The 25,510-nt window shown below is 42.4% G+C and overlaps 2 protein-coding genes across 5 annotated transcripts in view; both read right to left on the bottom strand.

The window, feature by feature from the left end:
• The window catches only part of PTPN22 (protein tyrosine phosphatase non-receptor type 22), a 42,599-nt gene extending 37,319 nt beyond the window's left edge, over positions 1-5,280 (bottom strand). Inside the window, exon 1 of one of the 2 annotated variants that reach the window (XM_059675529.1) lies at positions 5,040-5,280. In XM_059675529.1, coding sequence (XP_059531512.1) covers positions 5,040-5,126 — 87 coding nt within the window. In that variant the 5' untranslated portion in view covers positions 5,127-5,280. The remainder of the gene's footprint in view (positions 1-5,039) is intronic. The other variant, XM_059675530.1, reaches the window with a different exon arrangement.
• Positions 5,281-8,219: 2,939 nt separating this feature from the next.
• BCL2L15 (BCL2 like 15) lies at positions 8,220-20,021 on the bottom strand. 3 transcript variants are annotated; one of them, XR_009449882.1, is made up of 5 exons: positions 19,278-20,021; positions 18,618-18,739; positions 15,370-15,594; positions 14,763-14,835; positions 8,220-10,228 (listed from the first exon to the last, which is right to left on the bottom strand). XR_009449882.1 is itself a non-coding variant. In XM_059674561.1 (4 exons), the coding sequence occupies exons 1-4, from the start codon at positions 19,408-19,410 to the stop codon at positions 14,818-14,820; spliced, it is 498 nt and encodes a 165-aa protein (XP_059530544.1). In that variant the 5' UTR covers positions 19,411-20,015; the 3' UTR covers positions 14,623-14,817. The 3 variants fall into 3 exon arrangements, 1 of the variants encoding a protein (XP_059530544.1); XR_009449881.1 differs by lacking the exon at positions 8,220-10,228 and adding an exon at positions 14,070-14,226 and having other exon boundaries at positions 19,278-20,020; XM_059674561.1 differs by lacking the exon at positions 8,220-10,228 and having other exon boundaries at positions 14,623-14,835; positions 19,278-20,015.
• Between the last annotated feature and the right edge of the window lie 5,489 nt (positions 20,022-25,510).

Below are 25,510 nucleotides of genomic sequence, written 5' to 3'. Positions count from 1 at the left end.
TTTGGTTTGTGGGCTCTATTACCCCTTTTCCTTTCAAGATAGAAAAACAGAACCTCGCCATAAAATTCTAGAAATCAGGACTGAATCCTTGGTGTGTTCTTTTCACTGATTAGTCAATTAATTGCTGATAAATGAATTAAGTTCACTTTCAAAAGAGAACAAGAAAGAGAAAAGAAAGCACAAGACCACAATCTCTTTGCTTCGAAGACGGCACTGTTGTACAGAAGCCATCACGTAAGCTGTATTTTGGAGTGGGCAAAATGAAACACGGTCCTCCTGTGCTAGCTGGGAGAAGGGAACCAGAGCTCCTAAAGATAGGTCCTCAGTGCCTTTCAACTGCAGGTCAGCATCATCTCTCCCTTGGCTCCCACAGGACTGAGAGTGCATGAGTGTGAGCAAAAGGAATTAGGAGCGTGGGCCTCTAACCCCAGCAAACAGGGCGGCTGCAGGAAGGGAGGGCGAGACTGGCCTGGCCCTGAGTGGCCCAGCTATATGCAAAGATGGATTTCATAAATATAAGGTAGGAGAGAAAAGAAAGGCATAAAAAGAAACAACATGACTTCATTTACATAAAGTTCAAAACCCAGTAAGATGAACGTCTAATTGTTTCGTGATATAAAAATAGGTCTTGAAGCCATGCGACAACACAGAACAAAAACAATGTCGGCACAGTGTTGACCTCCAGTCTGGTGGGAGTTGGGGGCAGTGAGGATCTGGAAAGACACCCCTGGGATTTCTGGGGTGTGGACAATGTTATAATTCTTGATCTTAGTGGCGCTTATGTGGGTGCCTGTTTTATTGCTAGCTGTTAAGTTGTGTATGTGTGTTTGAAGCATGTTTCTGTGTCTATGTTAGATGCTGCAATTTTTAAGTTAAGACCAGTGGATAAACTTGAATCAATGGAGTGTGGATAAGGGTAGGGAGCTAAGACCACAGGCTCATACTTAGAAAACTTTCAAGTTTCAGAGTTTTAGACCAAGATTTCAAATCCTGGCTTTGCCATTGTATGGGTAAAATGAAGCTGATACTCTCCTCTTGGACGGGTAGCGATTGAGATTATATATGGTAAACCACTTAGATTGCCTCATATATGGTAAGTAGTAAAAAATGTATATTGTTTTTTATAGTTATTAAATTAAGACTAGCAAGGTGGTAGAGAAGATGATAAATTCAGATACTGCAAATTTAAAAATCTCTTTTGGAAATACATTTGGCAACACTTAACCAGTGAGATGCTAATATCCTTTGACCTTCGGGGGCTCTCGCCTCAAATCCAAAAGAAAGGAAAACCCACATGGACAAACATGGCTACTGCAGTATTATCAATAATCATGAAAAATTAGAAACAGCCTAGATGTCCAACAGTAGAGGTGTAATTTACTTATTTGGGTGCCTGCTAAGTATCAGGCATTTTGTATATTTATTCTAGTACCTTCTCAGCAGCTCTGTGAAGTGAATATTATTTATTCTCACTTTTTATTACTTTGTTCAAGGTCACAAAGCTGACAATAGGCAGAACCTAAATTCAAACCAAATTTATCCGACTCCAAAGTTGTTACAAGTACAGATGGTAAAGCAAGACGACCTGAACTCAAAACTCACTTCAACCGCATGCTAGCTGCATGACCCTGAGTGAGTCAATTAACCTCGCTGTGTCTCCGTTTCCTCGTCTATAAAGTGGAAATAATAACAGTGCCTTCCTCAATGGATTAAATGAGTTGCTATGTAAGTACTTAGAAAGTTTCCATCACAGGTACAGAAGTATTAGCTATTATTAGGATTATTTTTTCATTATACCCTGCTGTGTGAGAGGTCACGAATGCAGATTTTAATCAACATGGTAATATTGGTGTAATGTTAAGCGAAAATAAGAATAATAAATTGCATTTATACTTATAATTACAATAATATAAAAGGATAAGAACTAGAATTTCTACACAAACAAAAACCCCCAAACTGTATTTGTTGGGATGTTGATACTACGATGAATTTATTTTCTTTTAACTTACAATGATATTATTTTATAAGAATAGCGACAATGGGGCTTTATTTAAAAAGAAATTTTCAATAGCGTGGCGGCACACTGCAGTTTCTGCTATATAGAAACTATGTTACACTGGTAGAGAAACTATACTAACTGACCCTCAAGTCAGGTAGGCCCTTTGAGGGACTCAATGTTATCAATCGGTTGAAGCAAGATACTAATTTCACAGGCTCTGGAATGACAGCTCCAGGTTAAATTTCATGTCTACGGCTGAACGCTGAGTGAGCTTAGACCAATTACTTAACCTCTCCAGCCTCAGTCTCCATGCCTGTAAGTCAGAGATTATAATCAAATCATAGGATTGTGTTTTTTTTAATGTATAGTAAATAAGATAATGAATGTGATGCTTCCTTGACACCCCACCAGGACTAACAAACTATAATTAAGTATTTTATGGCGGAATCCGTTGTTTAACGTCTGCCTCGCTAAGACTTCCTCCAGTGTCTTAGGAAACATTGTCACCAAAGCAGGAGCACCGCGCTGCCACGCCAGCTTCCAGCACGATGCTTTGCACACAGTGAGCACTCAGTAACTGTTTGAATGGCTGCCTGAGAACCTTACAGGGTGGTCAGTGGCAGTTTCAACTACAGAAAAGCTACTGGATTTAGTCTTGGCCCCGGGAACCAGACCTGAGCAGCATGGTATTAGCTTTTCCGGCCACAGCAGGGCTATGTGCTCTGCACAGAGATAGCCAGCCAAGGGGTCGCGGGAACAAAGTCTAAGCCATGGACCCAGTGGGGTCTTATGTCACAGAATCAGTCCTTAAACCCCAGAAACGCCAAATCCTGAAAGAATACATTAAGGGATTAAGGTGGGATGTGGGACATGATTAGGTGGAATGTCCCCTCCTTCCTGCCCCCCGCCCTAATTTAATGGCCGTATTTACCTTGTCCAAGCAAGCAATCTGGCTTCATTCACCATTCCCTAACCCCCAACCCCTCAAAGCTTGTCTCTCTGGTATCTCAGCTGAACCTTTAGGTGGGGCTGAAAACAAGACTTTGTTTTTCCACTGGAGGACGTGAGTCAGTGAATAGTGAGGTTCCACTTAATCACCCAAAAACAAGGTCCTTAAATCAGGAGCTAGAAAAGCAAGGAAGTGATTAATGTAAAAGTCAGGGTAGTGGTTATTCCTAGGGCAGGGCAGGTCAGGGTGGGGGTGGGGGTGAGGGGGGATGAGGAACCCTATGGGGAAGGGATACATAGAAGTCTCCTGAGGCTGACAATGTTCTAGTCCTTGACCTGGGTGGTGGTTGCTTTATAATTATACGTACACACATTTTATGTACTTTTCTAAATGGGCATTGTAGTTCACAGTTTTAAACAGCTGAAAAAAACACACACACCCATCTATAAAAGGTTTCTAAGCAGGGAAAAAATGATCATATTTGTATTATTAAAAGATCATTTGGGTGTTGAATGGAAAATTGATTGAAGGGGGAGCAAGGCTGGATTTGGTGAGAGGTTACAATGACTGAGCTAAGAAAAGGTGAAATATTAGGGATATAGTCTATATTATTTTTTAAAAACACAACCAAAGTAAAACAGGCTGGCCCCCTCGGCTCACTTTTTACCTCTGTGCATTGGGTGAATTTGGCTCAGGAATCACAGTCCAGGGCAGGTACCTGCCTAAGCAGACACATAGGCCCCAACTCCCCCTAACCTCCGTCCCTACTCAGAGGGACTCAGACGGCCTGGTAGGTGGCAATTAGAGCACTTATTTTACAACAACGCACTATTATCGAAGTAGAGCTGACAGAGGGATTTCTATTATAATATATTATAATTCAATCATAATATCTGGTCACTAGAGACTTTACAGAGTACTTTTCCATCTACTATCTGGTACCAGAATGTTTGCCCCATGAGGGCAGAGATTTTTATTCTGTTCACTATTATATCCTCAGTGCCTGGAACTGAACTTGGGACATACTACTAGGTGCTCAATAAATATTACTGAATGAATGATCACATTTGATTATTATTGATATTTAATCTTTACAACCCTGTGAGGATAGGTAGGACATGAATTCTTCTCCCCACTTGAGAAGTTGGAAAACAGAGGCTTGAGGCAACATGTCAAATCATTGCTAGTCTGGTTGGAGACAGAATTACAATTTCATTTCAGGTGTTGTACTTCAATTCCCTTGTTTTTCCCACTTCTCCACAGCCGAAGAGCTAAGGTTTGAAGTTGTGATAGCTCTGAAACACCAGCTGGGAGTATTCCAAAATACATGCTGAGCACCATCAGACACCCCATGTCTCTGCTGTGCTGGGTTACGGATGAGTGAGGCCTGCCGGCTCCATGGCATCAATAACCACAGCTCCTCAGAGACGCGGGGCTCCTGGGGGAATCTAGCCCCGCTGGGCCTGGGCTACCTCACGCTCATTCTTCTTCCACAGCCCTCACTTGTCTCTGCTCTCCATCCTGGCCATCCCACCCTCCGAGCAAAAGGTTAAGGAAACACTGTTATTGCAAACACACATGCTCTAATCTTTTTTTTTGTCTTAGAAGAAAAATTAGAAAACGTGGCAGCAGCAGTTTGGGTGGTCTAGAAGAGTCTGTCATCCAGTGAAATCCCACGGGGAGGCTAACAAAGTGTCCCATGAAAAGAGAGACCATGTTCATCTTGGTCTCTCGCCTCTTAATGAAAGTTCTCCACTGGAAACACACATTACAACAGAGACACCTGGGAATGCCAGATGTTCCATTAATATTAGTATTTATACACCTGGGATGATGTATGTCTGCTGTAGATTCCTAGTCAGACTCCAAGAACTAGCAAAGAAAATACTAAAAGCTGTATTTTGGAAGGAATAATTAAAATACACACAGCACACAGAGAAGTCAAACTCTCAGGTTGCCTTCCTTCGCTCCTCTCCTGCGAGGTCCGATAATCACCTATCCCAAGAGCAAGTTGGTCTGGGAGAGTTGGACCGCCCGAGTCAGTTATGTAGTCTATGTAACTCCCCTGAGGGTGTCACACGTCGGACTCACCAGAAATTCATTGGCAAACTCCTCGTTGTTAATTTTCTTGCTCTGGGCCTCATCCAGGAACCTCTGCAGAATTTCCCTTTCGTCCATGCTGCAGGGCCAGAGAGATCATGTACAACTGGGTTAAGGGAGGGCATGTCCAACGCGAGTCATGGCCGAGACACCGGCGGGAAGCCACTGGTACAGACCCAGCAGAGCATGCTGAAAGCTGTGGTTTACTGACTTCATCACAAGCCTGAGAGGAAATTAGTACGTAACCAGCCTCTGTGGTCACACAACAAAGCCATCACCTCACTCCAGGGCCCTAGCGCCTTCCTCCTCAAGGAAGGAACCTGGTTGCAACTCAAGTTTTTAACGAACAAGACACTAGCCAGAACCTAACGTGTGGTCTGCTCAGCCCAGCCCCGTGTTGCACCCCATCGCCCTTAAGTGAAATTCACCTTCTTTTTGTTCCTACTGAAAAGGCAGAATTTACACTTTTCACCCAGAGATTTTGCCTCTCCCCTTCTCCCCAGTGAGCACAAAGGCCCTGTTGACACCTGTTTCTTCATGTCCTGAATGAACTCTGCAAAGTTCTGTTAGGCCCAGAAAGGGAGGCAGACACTGTTTGGAGTTGAGAAGTTTTTTTAAAAGTTTCCCATCAGTGTGATCAATGGCAAACTCCTGTTTAACCGAGAAGGCGTTTCCATTCAGAACTCTGAGGTCTGCCATACAGACCTCAACCTCTCACAAAGTCAGCTGCTTCTGACAAAGCCGGTGCCTCACCCAGGGCTGGGGAAGCTGGCCTCCGTTAAGGGAAGTGTTGTGGATTTCAGGACTCCCGTGAGCCTCCAGTACTTTTTGAGCCTCAGTTGAGCTCAAAGACCAAGAGTCCTGGTCTATATAGGACCCAGGAGCACAGGAAGTTGGTCACAATATCCCCCGTATGTAATGAAGGGAACTAGGAAGAAATAGGAAAAGAGCGAGTCAACTACCTGCTGGCAACAGCTTGACTTCCAGGACAAAAAGCCTGAGAACTATTTCTAGTTAAAGACATTTATATTCAGAAAAAAAAAAAAAAAGTCATTGTTTTCGGAAGTCACACACTATGTGTGGCACTTGACCCCATCTGACAGGCAGGCTGCTCTAAGAAAAACTTCCCACATCTCAGATGGTCTCCTCAATGGGTACAAACCTACCCGAGAGCGTCTCACTGAGCGAGAGAACAACCCAAAAGCAGCATGTCATCTGTTTGAGGACAGAAGTCCCATAAATGTGGTAACAAAATTAGTCTGGCCCTAGCCGGTTTGGCTCAGCGGACAGAACGTTGGCCTGCAGACTGAAGGATCCTGGGTTTGATTCTGGTCAAGGGCATATGCCCGGGTTGCTGGCCTGATACCCAGTAGGAGGTGTGGAGGCGGCAGTAGATCAATGATTCTCTCTCATCACTGATGTTTCTATCTCTCCCTCTCCCTTCCTCTCTGAAATCAATAAAATACATTTTTTAAAAATTAGTCTGAAATAACCCTGAAGAAAATTCACAAATGTGCTGTCAGGACTTCCTCTAGTTATTAGCAATGCTTTCTGTTTTGCAGCATTATTCACAGTCTCCGTAGGAAATCATGATTCTAAACGCTATTAGGCTTGATCTACTTTGCTGAGCCTTGCAACATGAAAGGAACAGTCGCTGAGGAATACTGCTTAGAGATCATGTGATGCCAATAAAAAATTTCAACCCCAATCCACACAATAAATTAAAATGAACCATAATTCTTCAACAGTATTTGTTGAGACTAGGATAGTATTTGTCAAATTATCCCCTTTAGCATTAAAAGAGAATTTCTTGCTGCTCTAAGTAATGCATTGTTTAATTTGGCTATTTTAAAACATATAAAATATGGGGCAATTTTCAATTATTATTTTTTTTTATTGATTTCAGAGAGGAAGGGAGAGGGAGAGACAGAAATATTGATGATGAGAGTGAATTATCAATCGGCTGCCTCTTGCACACCCCCTACTGGGAATTGAGCCCGAAATCTGGGCATGTGCCCTGACCGTGACCTCCTGGTTCATGGGTTGATGCTCAATCACTGAGACAAACCAGCCTGGAAATAGGGGGCAATTTTTAAAAGGCCAAAATTTAAAGTTCACAATAACTGAAACTATGTAAAACTATGTACATGTTTAAATGAAGACTAAAAGATGTAAAAAAGAATCAATTGTGTAGGTGTTGGGATTAAAAATGCTTTTAAAAAGTATTCTTAAATTACTACATAATTTTTTAAATTAGAAAATCACACACAAAAATCAATTAATTTGTTCAATAAATTTATTGAGTATTACTAAACGCTGAGCACTACATGTTGGGCTGGGTATACAAGAGTGAACAAGCCAGAATACAGTGAAAAAACATCCTTAGAGAGTTAAGAAAGCATCTCAGAAACTAAAGATGTGAACTTAATTACTGATAAAAATTAATATATTCCAAACGAACTTGCTTATTTGCAGAGTAGCAAAGCATAATCCAAAAAGGAAAATGATTTTTCTGTATTTGGTCAAAAAGAGATACATACAGTTTCATAATCTGTCCACTAAGAATGCCTTCACTTCCATCAAAACCGGAACTTTGCTATTATAAACAAGAAGATACCTAATAAAATGAAATTTAAACCTATTTTCCTCAAGTCCATATTTCAGAACAATCTCTAACTTTCTTCTCTTCTTAGGGAGGGATAAAATGGAGATAGGGATAAGCAAGAAAACATGCTTAGATGCCCTCCATAGACTTTTACCCAAAATATAAGGATCTGAAAACAGTGTCTTAGCAGAACTGCAGATCTTTTTCAAGCAAGCAGCAATTCTTAGGAGTCCGTTCAACTCTAAAACCAAAAGGTATAGAAAATCGTGAAATAACCAAACCTCAAAAACCCACTTAGCTAAAAGGTCATTTCCTGAGCAGACCACTCAAGCAAGCAAACACCAAAGTGAAGGAGATAAGAAAGAAGATGTTTTATTTTGAACGAATCTAAGCTACTGCTTACTTTTTCACACCTCCTTTTGCAGGTACTGGAGGGCAACAGGCACATAATGCTTTTGGATGATGAAGATTCTGGTAACTCATTTGTATCTTGTGGGAAGATCAAGAACAGGGAGGGGAAACAATTCATGCAGCAAAGATTGGCAGGTACTTAAAATTTTCCCCCCCAGAATTTACAATGAAACATTTAAACCAGTGTGGCACAAGCCCTGAGTGAACACAACAATTCCATGCAGTAAAAGGCGCATGAACACTTCATCAGAACCATCCAGGGTGAATGCCAGTGGAAAGTGAAGTCGTGAATGAGCAGCTGAAGGCTGAGAAAGGAACACGCGACTGCTCCCTCCTGTGGCTCTGAGGCTTGCTCAGCAGGAAGATGACAACAGAGAGGAGTGCCCATGACACTGTCACCTGTTCCCACAAGAGGAGAGTGTGCCACTTGAAGGGGAAATAGCAGTGTCACCGAAGTCGGGAATTAGATGACAACAAAACTTTCACCAAAGAGGATGTCAGGGGAGATTATGAGCACAAGATACTAGTAAACTAGTCAATGGGTTTCTGAGAACCTCCTTCTCTCTCTATGAGGAGGCATGGTTTACCCGGGGGAGCCACTTCCCCTCCGTCCCAGGGTCATGGATTTGATATGGGCTGTGTGTATTCTCTGTGAAACACTCCGTCCTTTGCAAACATCCTCTTGGTCACTGAGGCCTAGTGGTCCTTTCTCCTCAATGTCTTTTAGATTCAAGCTGCCTCTTCCATTCCCAGGCTAACCACCACTCCCTTTTCACAACTGGACTCCCACAGCAATAAGCTACCTCCGTGTCTATACATTTCCCACTCTAGTATCTACTAATAACCAAGGCTGGGTGAACGTTCTGAAAACTCCACTTTAAGGCTGAAGAACCAAAGTACTGACTGATAGTCTATGGGAATAAGTCCGGATTCCTCAGCTCGTCACAAGCCCCTCCCCATCAAGTGTCCCCACTCGTCTATCCAACCACATCACCCATAGACCTGGCTCTGCTGCTGCCTCTCACCTTTCCCCCTAATTTTCACCAAGATGAAAAAGAAAGCCATAAAACCTAGTTACTCTTAAAAAAGCCTGTCCCTAACTCCATCTCACTGTGACTTTCTCTTAGCCTGGATCCTTTTGGTATAAATCTTTATATTTATATTCAGAAATTTTCAGTTTCTTCACATGCTCTTTGTCTCCCACCAGTTTATTTAAGAGTTCATGCAAAAGAAAACACATAAAATGTCCCCTGTAGCTTTGTTTATCAGAGGCAATGACAGTATCTTCTATGCATTTGTATAACCCATAGGGCTTAACGCGATCTTGAGCCTACCTAAAAGCAGTCTATTGGATGAAGTGTGCTGCATACAGGGATGTGCTTAGGCTTTGGTGAGAGGCCCCCGCTGACTTGGTCACTCGCTGCATCAGCTACTCCAAGCCTCTTGCCTGGCACAGTCTGTGCTGGTCCCTGGCTGGGCACTTTCGCTGTGCTGGGAGCAGAGGGAGGTCCAGGAACCTGGCAAAGAGGCCCTACCTGAATGTGGCTGCTCGGGCAGCAGGGCTATTATGACAAAAGGAATGGAGCTACTAATGAGACACACAGTCCAGCCCCGAAGCGCTGCAATGGACAGAAAAAAAAATTGACCTCCTTTATTTCCAGACTAGCCGTCCTTTCTTCTTTTGTAAAGAGAAACAGAAGAGGTTTCTAAAGCATCTCTGCTGAAGCCTTTTGCTCATGTTCTCACATCATCCACAGCAGGGAGGTGCCCTGCCCATCTTCCAACCTGCTTCTCGTCACTACAGCATTCTGAGACTCTCCAAGCGTGTCAGTTCAGCTGCTGTCAACTTCATAGTTTCCCACACACACCACTCAGGGACTCGTACTCTGCCTTTGGTTTCACAAATACAGTCCTCAGGAGGCAAAGGTCAACCAACAAGTTGCAACAGAAATAATTTACCTTTTTTTAAATTTTTTAAAAAATAGAGGTTCGAGATACTTGGTGAGGCTTGGTTGGCATCTTATTAAAACTATAATCAAACTTGAAGTCTCATCTTTCGTTTGATGTTCATTCATTCATTGAGATCCACACACGTGCAAGAGAATGGGAAGAGAGGTGCTGCAGAAGTGTTCAACAAATTATTTTCATTCGAGGATCCTTTACTCTAGTAAGGAAGGTAAGTACACAAATAACTGTAATTTAAGAGCATTTGTGATAAGACCATAGATGTGGTACAAACAAAATTTTGAGAAGGCAAAATTCACTACCTGTTCGGGTTATCTGGCTAACCTCATGGGGGAAGTGACCTTTGAGTTGGGTCTTCAAGTTGTCTACAGAGCCTGAGAGAAAGCAAGACAAAACACAGAGGACAGCGAGAGGCAGATAGCGTAGTGAGTGGCTGTTTCACTGGAGTATTGGTTATGTGCAGGAGTCTGGAGTGATAAGCCTAAAAGGGCAGCTGAGGTCAGACCCGGGAGGAAATTTGACCCAGGCTGAAAAGTTGTGCTTTATTTGATGGGTAGTGGAAAACCGCTGGAGGATATTTTTTAACAACTTTATTGAGGTATTACTGACATACAATAACCCATACATTTCAAAGTATGTAATGTGGTAAGTGTTGGTGTGCATATGCACCATAAAACCATCACCACAGTCAAGATAATGAACATATCTAATCTAATCAAAGTTCTGATGAAAGGTTTTAAGAGAATGGTAATCAAAGCAATGCTTTGGGGAAAAGTTTCTTGATTTTTTAAAAAGTCTTTATTGTTGAAAATATTACATATGTCCTGCTTCCCGCCCCCCCCCCATTGACCCCATCTAGCCCACCCCCACCCCCAGCCTTCACCACACTATTGTCTGTGTCCAGGATTATGCATATATATGCATAAAAGTTCTTTGGTTAATCTCTTTCCACCCACCCCGCCTTCCCTCTGAGATTCCTCAGTCTGTTCCATGTTTCTATGTCTCTGGATCTAATTTGTTCATCGGTTTCCACATATGAGTGAGATCATGTGATACTTGTCTTTCTTGGACTGGTTTATTTCGCTTAGCATAATATTCTCCAGGTCCCTCCAGGCTGTCTCAAAGGGTAAGAAATCCTTCTTTTTGATTGCTGCATAAAATTCCATGATGTAGATGTACCACAGCTTTTTTATCCACTCGTCTGGAAACTTGGGCTGTTTCCAGATCTTAGCTATTGTAAATTGTGATACTATGAACACAGGTGTGCATATGTTCTTTCTGATTGGTGTTTCAGGCTTCTTAGGATATATTTCTAGAATTGGTATCACTGGGTCAAATGGCAGTTCCATTTTTAATTTCTTGAGGAGATTCCACACTGACTTCCATAGTATCAGGATGCATTCCCACCAGCAGTGTATTAGGGTTCCTTTTTCTCCACATCCTCACCAGCACTTGTTGTTTGTTAAAGTTTCTTGATTTTTTAAAAATAAATGCTCCCTTCTGGTAAAGTTTTGTAAGTCTCATTATCTCCTTCAATGGTATATATAATTTCAAAATGAATTATAGCATATCTAAAATGGATAAAACCATGGACAAAGGGACCACAGCTTTGGTCGATCCAGTGGCAGGCTGTGTATAGGACAGACTGGAATGGGACAAGCCTGGGACAGGAGGATTGATGAAAGCTTAACTAGCAGGCTTTACCAATGGCCCAGGCGGGTGTTAATAAACTCATATAGGAAGAATCAGAACAAAATGGAAGGAATACATGAGAAAGGCCTGTTGGGTGAGTAGAGCTGGGGAGAGGAAGAGGGGAAAACTGACGGAGGTTTTGAGCCAGCTGGATGGCAATCAGGAAGAGTATGGGAATATGAAGGATATACAGAAATAAAGAATGAGAGTTTGTGGATATGGATGTTGGAAAAATTGCAGTCAGACTTAAAAATCACCCACATCAAGGTGAAAGGTAAAACTATACACTGTTGGCTTGCCTTTGTGAAAAACAGAGTTAATGAAGAGAAAAAAGTTGAGCTAGAACTTCAGGAACTTCAAGGCACAGGGGCTCCGGACTGTTTAGGCAGTGCTCTCAATAGCCCAGGCACTGGGTTAACCCCTTTACAGAGTGCCCTGCTTCATTTACCCCTCACAAGAATCCTATGAATCAGTTACCAAATCATCTCTATTTTAAATGTGGGAACTAAAGTACAAAGGGATTGGATTACTTATTTAGTTTCACCATGATCAATCTATGGTGAAATTAAATTGTGAAAATCAGACGACCTGAATGCATTCCTTTCTTTTCTTTTTTTAATATATTTTTATTGATTTCAGAGAGGCGGGGAGAGGGAGAGAGAGAGATAAATATCATTGATGAGAGAGAATCATTGATCAGCTACCCCCTGCATGCTCTACACTGTGGGGTTTGAGCTTGCCCTGACCAGGAATCAAATCATGACCTCCTGGTTCATAGGTCAATGCTCAACCACTGAGCCATGCCAGCCGGGCTAATTTTTAAAAAAATATTTTTATTGATTCCAGAGAAAAGAAAATTGTGTAAATTTAAGGTATACAATGTAACGATTTGATATATTTGTATATATATTGAAATGCTCACCACAATAAGGTTAGTTAACACATCCATCACCTCACATAGTTAAAATTTTTTGTTTGTTTGTAAGAACTTTAAAAATCTACTCTCTTAGCAACTTTCAAATATGTAATATAGTTACCATGCTGTCTTAGATCCCTGGAACTATTTCATCTCATAACTGGAAGTTTGTACCTTTTGACCCCCTTCACCAATAGCTCCCAAACCCCCATCTGCTGCCCCTGGCAACCACCAATCTGTCCTGGTTCTATATCATTTAATTGAAGTTGCACTTGCTGAGAATTAGTTCAAATGCATAGACAGAAGAATCTTATTTCATGATCAGAAGAACATTAGTCTAAGTGAAAACAGTGACTTCGTTTAAGAGGTCAAAAACCACAAAACTTACCATGTTGAGTTTATAGTAATATAAGGGACAAAGGAATACATCAAGTATCTTCAATTGGAAGCAAAAAAAGGCGCTAATTTCTACTAAAGAGAAACATGAAATCTTATTTCTGGTTTACTAACCTATTGTGATTTATCTAAGAATAGAGGAAATAGCCTACTTTGAAAAAGTCAGAATATGTTTGTAGGGCTGTGTCTTTATTTCTATATAGATAGCTGGCTGGCTGAAGAGAGGGGATGTGGTTAGCTCTGTAAACTTTAGCCAAAGACATTAACACCTCTTCAAAAATAGATATAGCAATGTTTTCCTTCCTGACATGTAGGTAGCTAACCTGGTTTCACAGCTTTTGGATGAGGTCTATGTACTTGATGATTGCCTGCTAATCTATGAGATTATTAAGGACTATTCTGATATATAGAAACCATATGCTTTGCTTCCAATTACCTCCACTCTCTTGTGGTGGGTCATGGGAATGTATACCCTCTCTGGACAAGTCAGGAGTCACAAAATGCTCTAATTTGCAAAAAGTCCTGGAGAAAGTGTAGACCATGTAAGAACTAACACACGCAAACTAAATTCTGAAAAAAGAGTAAGCCCACTTACACTTGTGTTTGCCGGGAATTATCCTGATGCAACAGGGTTTAAATTTCTCAATGATAAATGTTCATTTAGCTTTATGGCAGGGGTCTGCAAACTTAAATGGCCAAGAGTATATATTTTAAGCTTTAAGGGGCCATAGGGTGTCTGCCATAACTACTCAACTCTGCCATAGCCATGCTAAAACAGTCACAGATAGTATGCAAACAAGTGAGTGTAGCCGCATTCCAATAAAACTTTATTTACCAAAAAAAAAAAAAAAAAAAAAAAAAGCAGCAGGCTGGATGGGCCTGTGGGCTACAGTTTGCCAACCCTGGCTCTAAAGTGACAGTTCTTAAATTTGATCTGTACATCAAACCACCTGGAGAGCTGGTTAAAAGGTAGGAACGTAGGCTCCGACGGCCACCCCCGCCCCCACTCCCGCCCCATCCCCCACCCCCGCCTTTACAGGAGCAGAATCTCTAGGATGGGACCTGGGAATCAGCAATGTGTAAGGGCCACAAGCGGCACGTGCCTCACTGTGAAAGCCAATGTGGCACGCAGCTAGCTGCATCTAAGGTGGATGGCCCTCCTGTCCTGGACGTGGGCCGGCACTTCCTGCATTCTGTGGCAGAAAAAATGCAGCAACTGTTTTATCTTTCTTTGACCTTTCCAATAGAAGGGCAAACTTCTAGTTTCACTTCCAACCTTGAAAATGCATAAAATAATCCTGCTCAGATGAAATTAACATGAAACTGAGACTATGAATTTAAAAGAAAATCCTCAACTTAAACTAACAAGATTTCCCAACCAAAAATCTCTCTTGGCTGCAAAATTAGTAGACAAGATTCTCACCAAAGATAGAGCTAAATCTGAAGGAATAGTTTACTGTGTGCTCCCTCTTCCCCCAAATAACTCCAGCAAAAGCCTGTCCTGGAATTCCATGCTAACAAGGCACCGTTCTGTGTCTGGAGGTCTTTGCTTCAACAGAAGCTCATTAAAACTCACATCAAAACAGAAGTACAAAATCTCGGTGGACCTCTCAAAGCTCCTCCCAACTTTATTGATAGGAAATAAATTATCCAACTCAGTTCAGTTGTGTCCAAAAGAAAGTGATTTTTGATTTGGTTGTTTCTGTTGTAATTGCCAGAAATCAGTCACCTGATTAGTCAGAGAGGAAGCGATGTTCAGGCTGGGAAGGAGCTCTCCCTCTTCTTCAGCTCTCCAGATTTTCCTAGAAAGGACAAGGAACAGCCAACTGTCACAGGGATGCTCATCAGGGGCTTCCTGAGGAAAGCAGGAGTGATCTGAGGTTCCACCAGGGAATGCAGTTCTTGCTGGGACTTCTGCTGACCCTGCCGTGAAGGGGGTGCTCTCTGAGAGCAGATGGTCTGATGACGACTAAGACTGGGCTCAGAACGCCTTGTCTAGTTAGCGGCCCAGCAGACACCACTAATGTACCAGCTAACAGAGGGAAGCCAGGCCGAGACTAGAACTCAACCACTATACCTTACAGATGTGTAGGGAGTGGAGATCTGCATTCTATAGTCAGCAGTCAGTGTCTTAGGCAGCATGACTCTGGGGTCCAACATCACAGGCTGGGCTTCTGAATGCTCCCCTTTCCCATGGCAAAAGCAACCCTGGCATTTTCAGCAAAGTAGGGAGCCATTTTCCTGCTTGGTTTCCAACTTACAGAAAGAATCATAAATTGGAGTCCCAGGTATTAGTAGCAAATGGCTAGCTAAGCCAGGGGCCCCAACATACTTACCCAACCTCCCTGGCCCTGGATGAACTCCCGGATGGCGCCATTCCCATTGATCATATCTGCCATGGGGGTCGCCACCTGTCTTGCCATTTCTGGAGCTAGGCGGACCACACATTCAAGCAGTTTCATTGAAACTGCCAAAAAGGCTCTCTCATAAGCTAAGCTGGAATTCTGAGCACACCAGGCCTTGCTGAGAGATTTTACTGTGTTCTGAAGGACAGCTCCTACCTGGGGAGAAACATAGGCTCTATCAGTGGAGTTTAACTAAAAAGTGCAGGAGTCTGCAGGTACGGAATCTAGTAAAGCAGGTGTTCCCCAGAGAGCAGCCAATGTCCACTGGTTGTATCTAAAGTAATGTTAGGGAGTAAATGGATAGGCTTTTCTCATTTTAGTATTTTATTTATTGTAATGACTATTAGAAAAACCAGAAGTAGCTCATCAAACCCATGATTTCAGATATTGTTGCATAGGATGAACCAAATAATTGAAAGAGAGACAAATGCTTTGAAAGAAAATTATTAAGTACATGATAGTACAGCTGGTCATACTGTTTGAACGACTGAAGTCTGGGAAGTTACAAAGTAAGAAAAAAAAAGAAGAGTAGTCTTCCCAAAAAAATTTGGTCCAAAAGCCATTAGGTAGGCCTAGCTAGTTTGGCTCAGTGGATAGAGTGTCAGTGTGCAGACTGAAGGGTCCCGGGTTTGATTCTGGTCAAGGGCATGTACCTTGGTTGCAGGTTCCCCGGCCCTAGTTGGGGTACATGCAAGAGGCAACCGATCGATGTGTCTCTCTCACATCCATGTTTCTTCCTGTCTTTCCCTCTCCCTTCCACTCTCTAAAAATAAATGGAAAAATATTCTTGGGTGAGGATTAATAAAAAAACAGAACACAAAACCATTAGGTAGGGCCAAGCAAGATCTATTGCAATGTGGTGTAGAGGGAGGGGGCATGGCCATCAGAGCAGGGTGTCAGAGCCCAAACAAACTGAGAAGGGCATCCACCTAAGGGTAGCTAGATCTTGATATCCAAATATTGTTTTCCATGAAAAGGAACCAGAGCTCCCTGGAGAGTGGCTGAATTCCGGATAAAGATGAGAAAATACAGATCTTCTGATAGAAATTAAGGAAGTACTCAGAAAATGACAAGGACATGCCAAAAAGAAATACTCCAGATTGAAAGGACTCCCACTGGCCAGAGCTGGGTAAGGTTAGCATTCAAATAAACAATGACAGTAACAGATTATAACCCACTGAATAAAGTAGGAATTCATAAATCTATGTTGATGTAAAAAATAAATTAATAGGTTGAAATTTTGATGAGATATGGGATTTGTACATGGTTTCAAAGTTCTGCCCTATAAAGCAATTAATTACCAAGGTGAAAAGAGTAACTTTACAGTGGAGAAGCCTTGCAGACACCATTGGGAGTGATTCAATTTACCACCAGTAATGGGACCAACTGAAATCAGTGCCACTTAATAGAATGACAACAACACAGCAACACTTCTATGATTTTCCAAAGGTACATACCCTAAGTCTATTTAAGAGAAAACGTCAACCACACCCAAGTTAAGGGACATTCTACAGAATAAATGAACCATAATCTTCAATCTCAAGGTCACAAAAATCAGTGAAAGACTAAGAAGCTATTACAGATTGAAGGAGACTAAAAGGTCATAACAACTTAATGCAATATCTGTGAATCTGGCCTATGTCTTTCTGCTATTAATGACATCATTAGGACAACTGGCAAAATTTGAATGGAATCTTAGGATGAGATGAAAACGTATCCATGATAATTTCCTGGTTTTGATGGTTAGATTGTGATTATATAAGAGAATGCCCTTGCTTCAAGGAAAATAAAAGGATTAGGGGGTGATGGAATATCATGTTGGCTATTTACTCTCAAATGATTTAAGAGGGAAATTCCTTGTATAATACAAGCAACTTTTCTGTGAGTTTGAGGCTGTTTCAAAAAAATCTTAAAATTAAAAAATTAAAAGTAGATTCAGCTCTCAGCTACCGAGGAAAGCATCAGTATGAGCAACTAAGAGTAATAAAGCTAGTCCTGCCTGAATGAATAGTAGGTATACTCCTCACACTATGTTCAGTAGGAAGAATATAGCATAATGGTGTTGGGATCTGTCTGGGTTCAAATCCTAACATCAATAATTATTGCTTAGGGATGTAAAGTACAGCATAGGGAATATAGTCAATAATATTGTAATAACTATATATGATGCCAGGTGGGTGGTGGAAATACTGAGGGGAACATTTTGTAAAGTATATAATTGTCTAATCACCACGCTATACACCTGAATATATTACAAAATAATATTGAATGTAAACTGTAATGGAAAAATAAATTTTAAAAAAGAAAAGAAAAAAGAAGTTACTGTGTAACCCAATTAATTTTTTCCCTAGTTCTCAGTTTCCTTTCTGCTTAAATGGGTATCAAGCCAGAAAATACTTTCTGAGGACCTATTATGTATCAGGCACTGTTCTAGATTGTGTAAATACTGCAGTGAACAAAATGGGTTAGGTGTTTGCTCTCATAGTGTTACATGCAGGTGGGGAGAGGTTGTGCTTTGAACAAGTTTCTATAATACCTCATAAAGTGGTGTACGGCTTACATGAGATAATAAGTGTAAAGCATTTACAAAATCTCCTGACACATGGTAAGTGAAGAATTTATATTAACCATCACTACTGATGTCAATCAGCAACATTATAGAATATTGTCTATGGTCTATCTTTATATCCAATACAGAGCCCAAGTGCTTCTGTCAGTAATCAGTATTCTGTTAAAGAGCTAGATACACCCTAGTGGGCTCCTGTACCATTATCCTTCATTGCATCAAACTTGTCCACTGCCCATCCTTCCTAATGTAATGTCACTGCTGGGGGGAAAAAAGGTGCCCACATCCAAAAAAAGAAGCATTAAAGCAGGTGTATGAAAGAATAAAGTGCCTTATATATGCTCTATGCCACCAAGCACAGCTTTGACAAAAATAAAAGTATTAACAATGTGAAGGCTGACCAGCCTATGCCCAAAGCTTTTCATCTCAATACCACTTAGCCTTTGCTTAACTCCTAAAGAATTGGCCATCGGAAATTCATGTTGTATCCTCTTGGATAAATATAAGTCCCCAAATCTCTCACAGAACATTTCTGGTCACACTCCTGGAGTAGTAAGAAAAGGGTGTCTGAAATAGGAAAAAAGCAGTAAATAGAAAGCAGTAGGAAGTTGACCTGTCCCCGAACGGTTTCTGCAATGACACTTCTGGCAGAAGCTTCCAGTTCTCCGTTGAACTCGTCCCCCAACATCCGAAGGCGACCAGCAATGATGGCCACGTCAAAAGAGCAAGCCTCTCCTAAAACAGAGCAGCACAGTCCACAATCACATTTGTCACAGTGTTTGAGGGGGGGGGGGGGGGCAAGTCCTTGGAATCCGAGCATTGAAGAAAGTTCTCCAGAATTTTAAACAATTTGGGCATCATTTTCTCCCAAGAACATCTTCAATGTTCTGTCCACACCAATAGTCAGAAAGTCTCCCTTCGCTGAGAATCCATTTCCTTTCCATGAAGATGCAGTTATTGCCCAGCCGGCTGGCTCAGTGGTTGAGCGTCAACCTATGAACCAAGAGGTCATGGTGCGATTCCCAGTCAGGGCACATGCCCAGTAGGGGACATGCAGGAGGCAGCTGATCCATGATTCTCTCTCATCATTGATGTTTCTCTCTCTCTCCCTCTCCCTTCCTCTCTGAAATCAATAAAAATATATTAACAAAAATAAAGATGCAGGTATTGCTGAAAGCTTAGAGGTTGCCTATTGAAACTTAAATGGAAATAAGAAAACATACTTCCATTCTCCTATGGCCCTGCAATCACCACTGCAGGCCAGGAGCCTTACCTGAATCTGCTTCAAGTTCACCTTCACCACATAGGTCCCGGTTAGTCACCTTTGAAGGTATGCCTAATAAGTCTGTGAGTAGAAAGTCCATGATGCATTCTGTTTGCTCCTCAAAGGTTTTAGGGGTCTTCATTTTAGAGATTTGCTGCCAAGTTTTGTTTTCCCACCAAACAAGCAATTTTCAGTTCAGTGGGAAGTCAGAAACACTGGTAAACGAGCAGGTGTGTTTATCTCTTGTGAAGTTCCCTAATGGGACACAGAGTCCTTAGAGCCTTTCCCACCAACTTTCTTCAAAAACAGGTGCTCAGACATGTGGGACTGCTCTGAAGAGCTTACCATCCAGTACTGGGAGATCTGCTGAAGACTTTCAGTTCCTTTTCTCAGAACCACACCCTCAGCAGTATATCTAAAGTTAATGAATAACTGTATAGTTAGGTTGCCAATTTTGCATTGAGATGAGGAAGAGCCTCTTGTGTAATTTCATTAAGAAACACTTCCTTTGTGGTCCTTAAAGAAGAAAGGTCCTGAAGCTTAACAGACAGGCATTCAACTCCTAATGATTTGCCAAAATCACAGTGATTATTTACTGAGTAGCTATGTGTAAGGAACTATACTTGGCACTACAAATAACACAGAACAATGACAGAGACAAAGTCCCCGTCCTCATGGAGCTAAAGTGTACTTTAGCATGAGTGACAGATGTTAAATAAGTAACCACATAATTGCTGTGCTTATTGGGATACAGTGTGTTATCGTATATAATAAAAGGCTAATATGCAAATTGTCCTCTCCACCAGGAGTTCAACCAGGGGGCAGAGCTGGCTGGCCAACCGCCCTCGGCCCCTCCCCCCAGCCTGCCCAGCCCAATTGGTCCTGATCGGGCCAGGCTGGCCGGACCCCACCTGTGCACAAATTCGTGTACTGGGCTTCTAGTTAGTGTATAAATGGGAAACAAACCTAAGGGATTAGGAAAGCTTCCTTGAAGTAGTAATATCTGAGATGAGCACTGAAGGACAAGTTGTATTCATTTTAAAAACACATACACATACACAGACAACTTGGGCATTTGAGGCATTGTAAATGGAGATAATACAAAATATTTCACAGGGATTAAATAAGATAATGTCATGTGGAATGACCAGCAGTGTCTGACATGCAGTAAACATTAAATGTCTTCCTTTCAGCCCAAGGCCCAATGACCAGGATGAAAGGGATCTGGGATTTACTCTTTAACAGGATTAAGTAGGATTTTCCTAAAAGGGTTAGACTCCCCCACTGTTTTACAAGGTCTCAGGATTGGACATTTGCCCACAGTGGCTTCCCTCTTAATGCAGCTACACCTAGATATTGGGTTTGGGTCCCAGAAGCAGCACACAAACCTATCAGCTCTTCCGGGGTACTCTGACCTGGTGAACTAATAAGAGATTCAAGCATGAACAGTAAGGCTGTTGCTCAGAATGGAATTTCTGTCTTGCAAAATAATCAGAGTCAATCTTCTGTTTTCTATTTCATTCTATAAAAACAAATGATTCTATACTGCTTTGCACTAGGAACGGGAATTAGGTGGCTAAAGAGCCATTTTCATTTGTCATTATCTATCTCCAGGGTTGAAATGTCAGTTACTACTAAGTAGGATTCAGACCTCTAGGGTCAGAAGGTCCCTCACAGATAATTTGAGATCTTGCTCCCAGCATATGTCATCAGTTTGGCTCAAATAAACTCTTATTGGAAAAAAAAAAAAAAGAAGAAGAATGTATCTCAGAGATAATCCTAGGCCAATCTCCTTTCATAAACAATCTAAGGATTCCAACACATACATTTACAACATACTTTGAAACAATATACAAAACAAAAAATGTGTAAAATAGCTTGCCTAAGGTAAGTGGTAGAATAGAAACCAAGTCTCAAATAGTAAACCTTTTCCCACCTTCCTCATTTCACTACTGATATGCTTATGGGAAAATGCTATTTGTGGTCTCAAATCCTATATAATAAAAGGTTAATATGCAAATTGTCCCCTCGACCGGGAGTTCAACCAGGGGGTGGGGCTGGCCAGCCAACCTTTGGCCGGACCCCACCCATGCACGAATTTGTGTACCGGGCCTCTAGTCTTCTATAATGAATATTGTGAGGCTATAAAAGCAGAGTATACACTCTCCTGGGCAATGTGAAATCAACCTTCTTCTTTTTTTAATTTCATTTTGGGCCTCTGAAATCATCCCCACACCCCACCCCCAGCCCACATACCTTTTACTCTTGCATTTCTAATACTGGACTCCCAATTAATACTGAAAAATGAAGCCAGGTTTTTTTCACTATCACTTGCTTTTTTTGCCACTCTGACCACAATTTACATTTTTCTCCCGAAAGCCTCTTCTCATTATATCATTTCACTGGCTCAAAGTCCAGGATCTTGTTATGTGCACATAACAGGTCCACACGTGGATGAGAATCCTTGGATACAATTCCTCTCAAGGTGGAAACCTATAACGAAGAAAATAAGTTATTTGTCTTCCCCAAACACCCAATATATGAGCAAGGGATAGAAAAAGTGTAACAGAACTCCCATTCAAAAGGGAGGGTGGAGTGGAGGCATAACAATCACTGGTCCACGGCAATAAAATTATCGTCAGAAACTATGTAGATTGTCTCTGCCATGTTCCAAAGCAGCATTGTCATTACATGTGTTACATTCTATTTACCAACTAAGACAGACATTTGAAGACCATTTTTTCTAAAAAGTACAGTATCAACTACCCCCTCTAGTTTTTTAAATGTCTAACATATCATCAAACCGTATGTCTGCAGAGGCTTCTAGGGGGAAGAAATATTAAATAACTACATGATATGCATGGTTTAGTGATTTTGCTTATAAATCAGTAAAACCAGGCTACAGTTCAATCAGCTCTTTATTGAGATCATCTTAAAACTACACTTTTCAAAAGCAACCGTTTCATATTCTACTGTGCCCCTTACACGACAAAAAAGCAACCAATAGTTGGGAATCCTTCAGTAAAATTTATTCAATTGCTGAGCCATACCTAATTTTATTTTTTAAAAATCTTTATGTTGAGAGTATTACAGATGTCCTTCCCCACCCCCATAGCCCTCTCCACCCAGTTCCTGCCCCACCCCAGGGCTTCACCACCCTACTGTGTCCATAGATAAGATCTTTGGTTAATCTCTTCCCATCCTCTCCTCCCCACTTCCCTCTGAGATTCGTCAGTCTGTTCCATGCTTCCATGCCTCTGATTGTTTTATTCACCAGTTTATTTGTTAATTAGATTTCTTGTTTGCTTATTTTGATTTTTAGATTCCATTGTTGATAGATATGTATTTGTTGCCATTTTATTGTTCATATTTTTAGTCTCTCCTCCTCCTTCTCCTTCTTAATAATATCCTTCAACATTTCATAAAATACTAGTTTGGTGGTGATGAACTCCTTTAACTCTTTCTTGTTTGTGAAGCTCTTTATCTGACCCTCCATTCTAAATGAGAGCTTGGCTGGATAGAGTAATTTTGGTTGAAGGTCCTTACTATTCATCACTTTGAATATTTCTTGCCACTCCCTTTTGGCCTGCGAAGTTTCTGTTGAGCAATCAGCTGATAGTTGTATGGGCACTCCCTCGTAGGTAACTAACTGCTTTTTTCTTGCTGCTTTTAAGATTCTCGTTTTGTAACCCTTGGCACTTTAATTATGGTATGTCTTGGTGTGGGCCTCTTTGGGCTCCTTTTGTTTGGGACTCTTCTGTGCTTCCTGGACTTGTAAGTCTATTTCTTTCACCAGGTAGGTAAAGTTTTCTGTCATTATTTCAAATAGGTTTTCAATGTCTTGCTCTCTCTTCTGGCGACCCCATAATGCGAATGTTGGTATACCTGAAGCTGTCCCACAGGCTCCTTACACCTTCTTCATATTTTTGGATTCTTTTTGCTCTCCTGATTGGGTGTTTTTTGCTTCCTCATATTAAAAAACATGGGTTTCTCAGAATCCTCTACTCTACTGCTGAATCCTTGTAAATTGCTATTTAAGTTAGTGTAAGCTTAATTTCTGACTGGAACTTTTTTATGTCTTTGACATTCTCACTAAGATCCTTGAAAGTCTCATCAAGATCCTTGAGTAACCTGGGGAGAACCAAGATGGCGGCGATATAGGCAGACGTGTCCCAGGTCGTGTCCCGGAGCAAATGGAGCGAGCAGCTGAAGCTAGTAACACTCACACCGAATTGGCGAAATTGCTCAGCTGGTGAGAGGGTTTGCAGCCGGGAAGAGCAGAACTCCCCTGGAAAGGTAAAAAAAAAACAGGGATTTGGGCAGGAAAGTTTGCCAGACCTCTGAGCCCAGAGAGTCGGAGGGAGACCACGTGGCAGACAGCCGCGTCCCTTGGGACAGGCACAGCCCCTGACGGGGGAAAGGAGAACCGCGGGATTCCTGGCGCCGCCAGGGAAATTGAGAGCTGGGTTCTGTGATCACGGAGGACTGAGCCTAAAGGGGGCAGCCTGAAGAGCTGACCTGACCATGCAGTCCCGGTAAGAGAAGAAGCTCACAGAAACCAAGCCTTCCCCGTTTCCGCAGCCGGCATTTGTTTGTTTGTTTTCACTGAATCCTGTTCGTGGGACATTTCGGATACAGACACTCACCTGTGCTGAAGAGAGGGAGAGTGTGCTGAGGAGTGGAATCTGGGGAGAGACTGGGGAAAGAGGGGGAGCCGGGAGAGGTGGTAGTGAATTGAGTGCTGAGACACCCCTGAGCCCAGGACTGGGGCAGCCACCCTCTCCGGAGAGTGAGACTCCTCCCCCCAGCCCCCAGGCAAGGAGCACAGCCACACCCAGATTCCACCCTGTACGAGATCAAGGATTAAGATAACCTGATCAGTCCCTGGGAGTTAACAGGGTCTGGCCTATAGGGGGATTTTCAATCCCAGCAACAACATAGCGCCGGTAACTAACTATTACGCAGTCAGCTCTGGGCAGTGAACTTCCACTGAACAGAGAGGCCCTATAGCCTCAGAGGCCAACCCCAGAACACTGCCACCCAGAGGCTGACCCACAAACTGACTCTTTGCTAAACACAAAATAAGGCAGTCTGGGAAATAAATGCGGCATGCTTTAAAATAAGGACTGTGGTTTACAAGATCCTTGAGTAACCTTATAACCATGGTTTTGAACTCTGTACCCAGTAGTTTGCTTGCTTCCTTTTCTTTCATTTGTGACATGTTTCTTTGTCTCTGCACTTTGGCTGCTTCCTTGTGTTTGTTTCTATGTACTAGTTTCTACGTACTATGTCTCCTGGAATTGGGAGAGTGGCCTTGTATAGTAGGTGTCCTGTGGGGCCCAGTGGCTCAGCCTCCCTAGTCACCTGAGCTGGGCAGTTTAGGCATGCCCCTGTGTGGGCTGTGTACACAGTCTTATAGTTGAGCCTTGATTGCTGTTGGTGTCACTGGGAGGAATTGACCTCCAGGCCAACTGGCTGTGAGGACCAGCTGCAGCTACAGTGGGGGAATACTGCTGTGCAAGAGGCTGTGAAACAAGGCAAACTGGTGTTAGTGCTGGGCCTTGGGCCTTTTATTGATGGGTTTGAAGCATGCTGTCACCAGCGGTAGTTTGTCTGAGAGATTTTAGCAAAGTCTGAGGCCTGAGCCAGGACAGGCCATTCACATAGAAAAGCTGCTACAAATGGCTTGGGTGGTGCTGTAGATTGGACAGGGTGGGGTCTCAGGGGATCCCCAGAGTGGAGCAAACAGTGTGGGCAGGCTGACTGAGACTCAGCTATGGCTCCCAGTCAGCCCTGTGACAGGGGAGGTCCCAGCATAGGAACAATGACCCTTTCGAGCACCCGTCTGGTGGAAAGCCACTCCTGAGTTTCTGCCCCAATTCCAGACAGTCCAGTTCCTCCCCATATGTGTCTGGGTCCCCAAGAGCCACTCAAGTGCTGGAGCTCAGAGGCATCAAGTCTAAGTACGTTTGTGCGCTGGCCCTTTAAAAGGAACAGCTGCATCGCCAGCAGCCTGTGTGTGTCTGTCACAGTCCCTGCTGGACAATCCCTCTGCAGAGATGATCTTCCTCCCAATTAAAAAAGCAGCACATGCCCAGCTAGCATGGCTCAGTGATTGAGCATTGACCTCTGAACCAGGAGGTCATAGTTCAATTCCCAGGCAGGGCACATGTCTGGGTTGTGGGCTTGATCCCCAATAGGGAGCGTGCAGGAGGCAGGCGATCAATGTTTCTCTCTCCATC

This window comes from Myotis daubentonii, chromosome 18, assembly GCF_963259705.1.
Source record: "Myotis daubentonii chromosome 18, mMyoDau2.1, whole genome shotgun sequence".
Taxonomy (NCBI): Eukaryota; Metazoa; Chordata; class Mammalia; order Chiroptera; family Vespertilionidae; genus Myotis; species Myotis daubentonii.
This window is presented reverse-complemented; position numbering and strand designations above follow the sequence as displayed.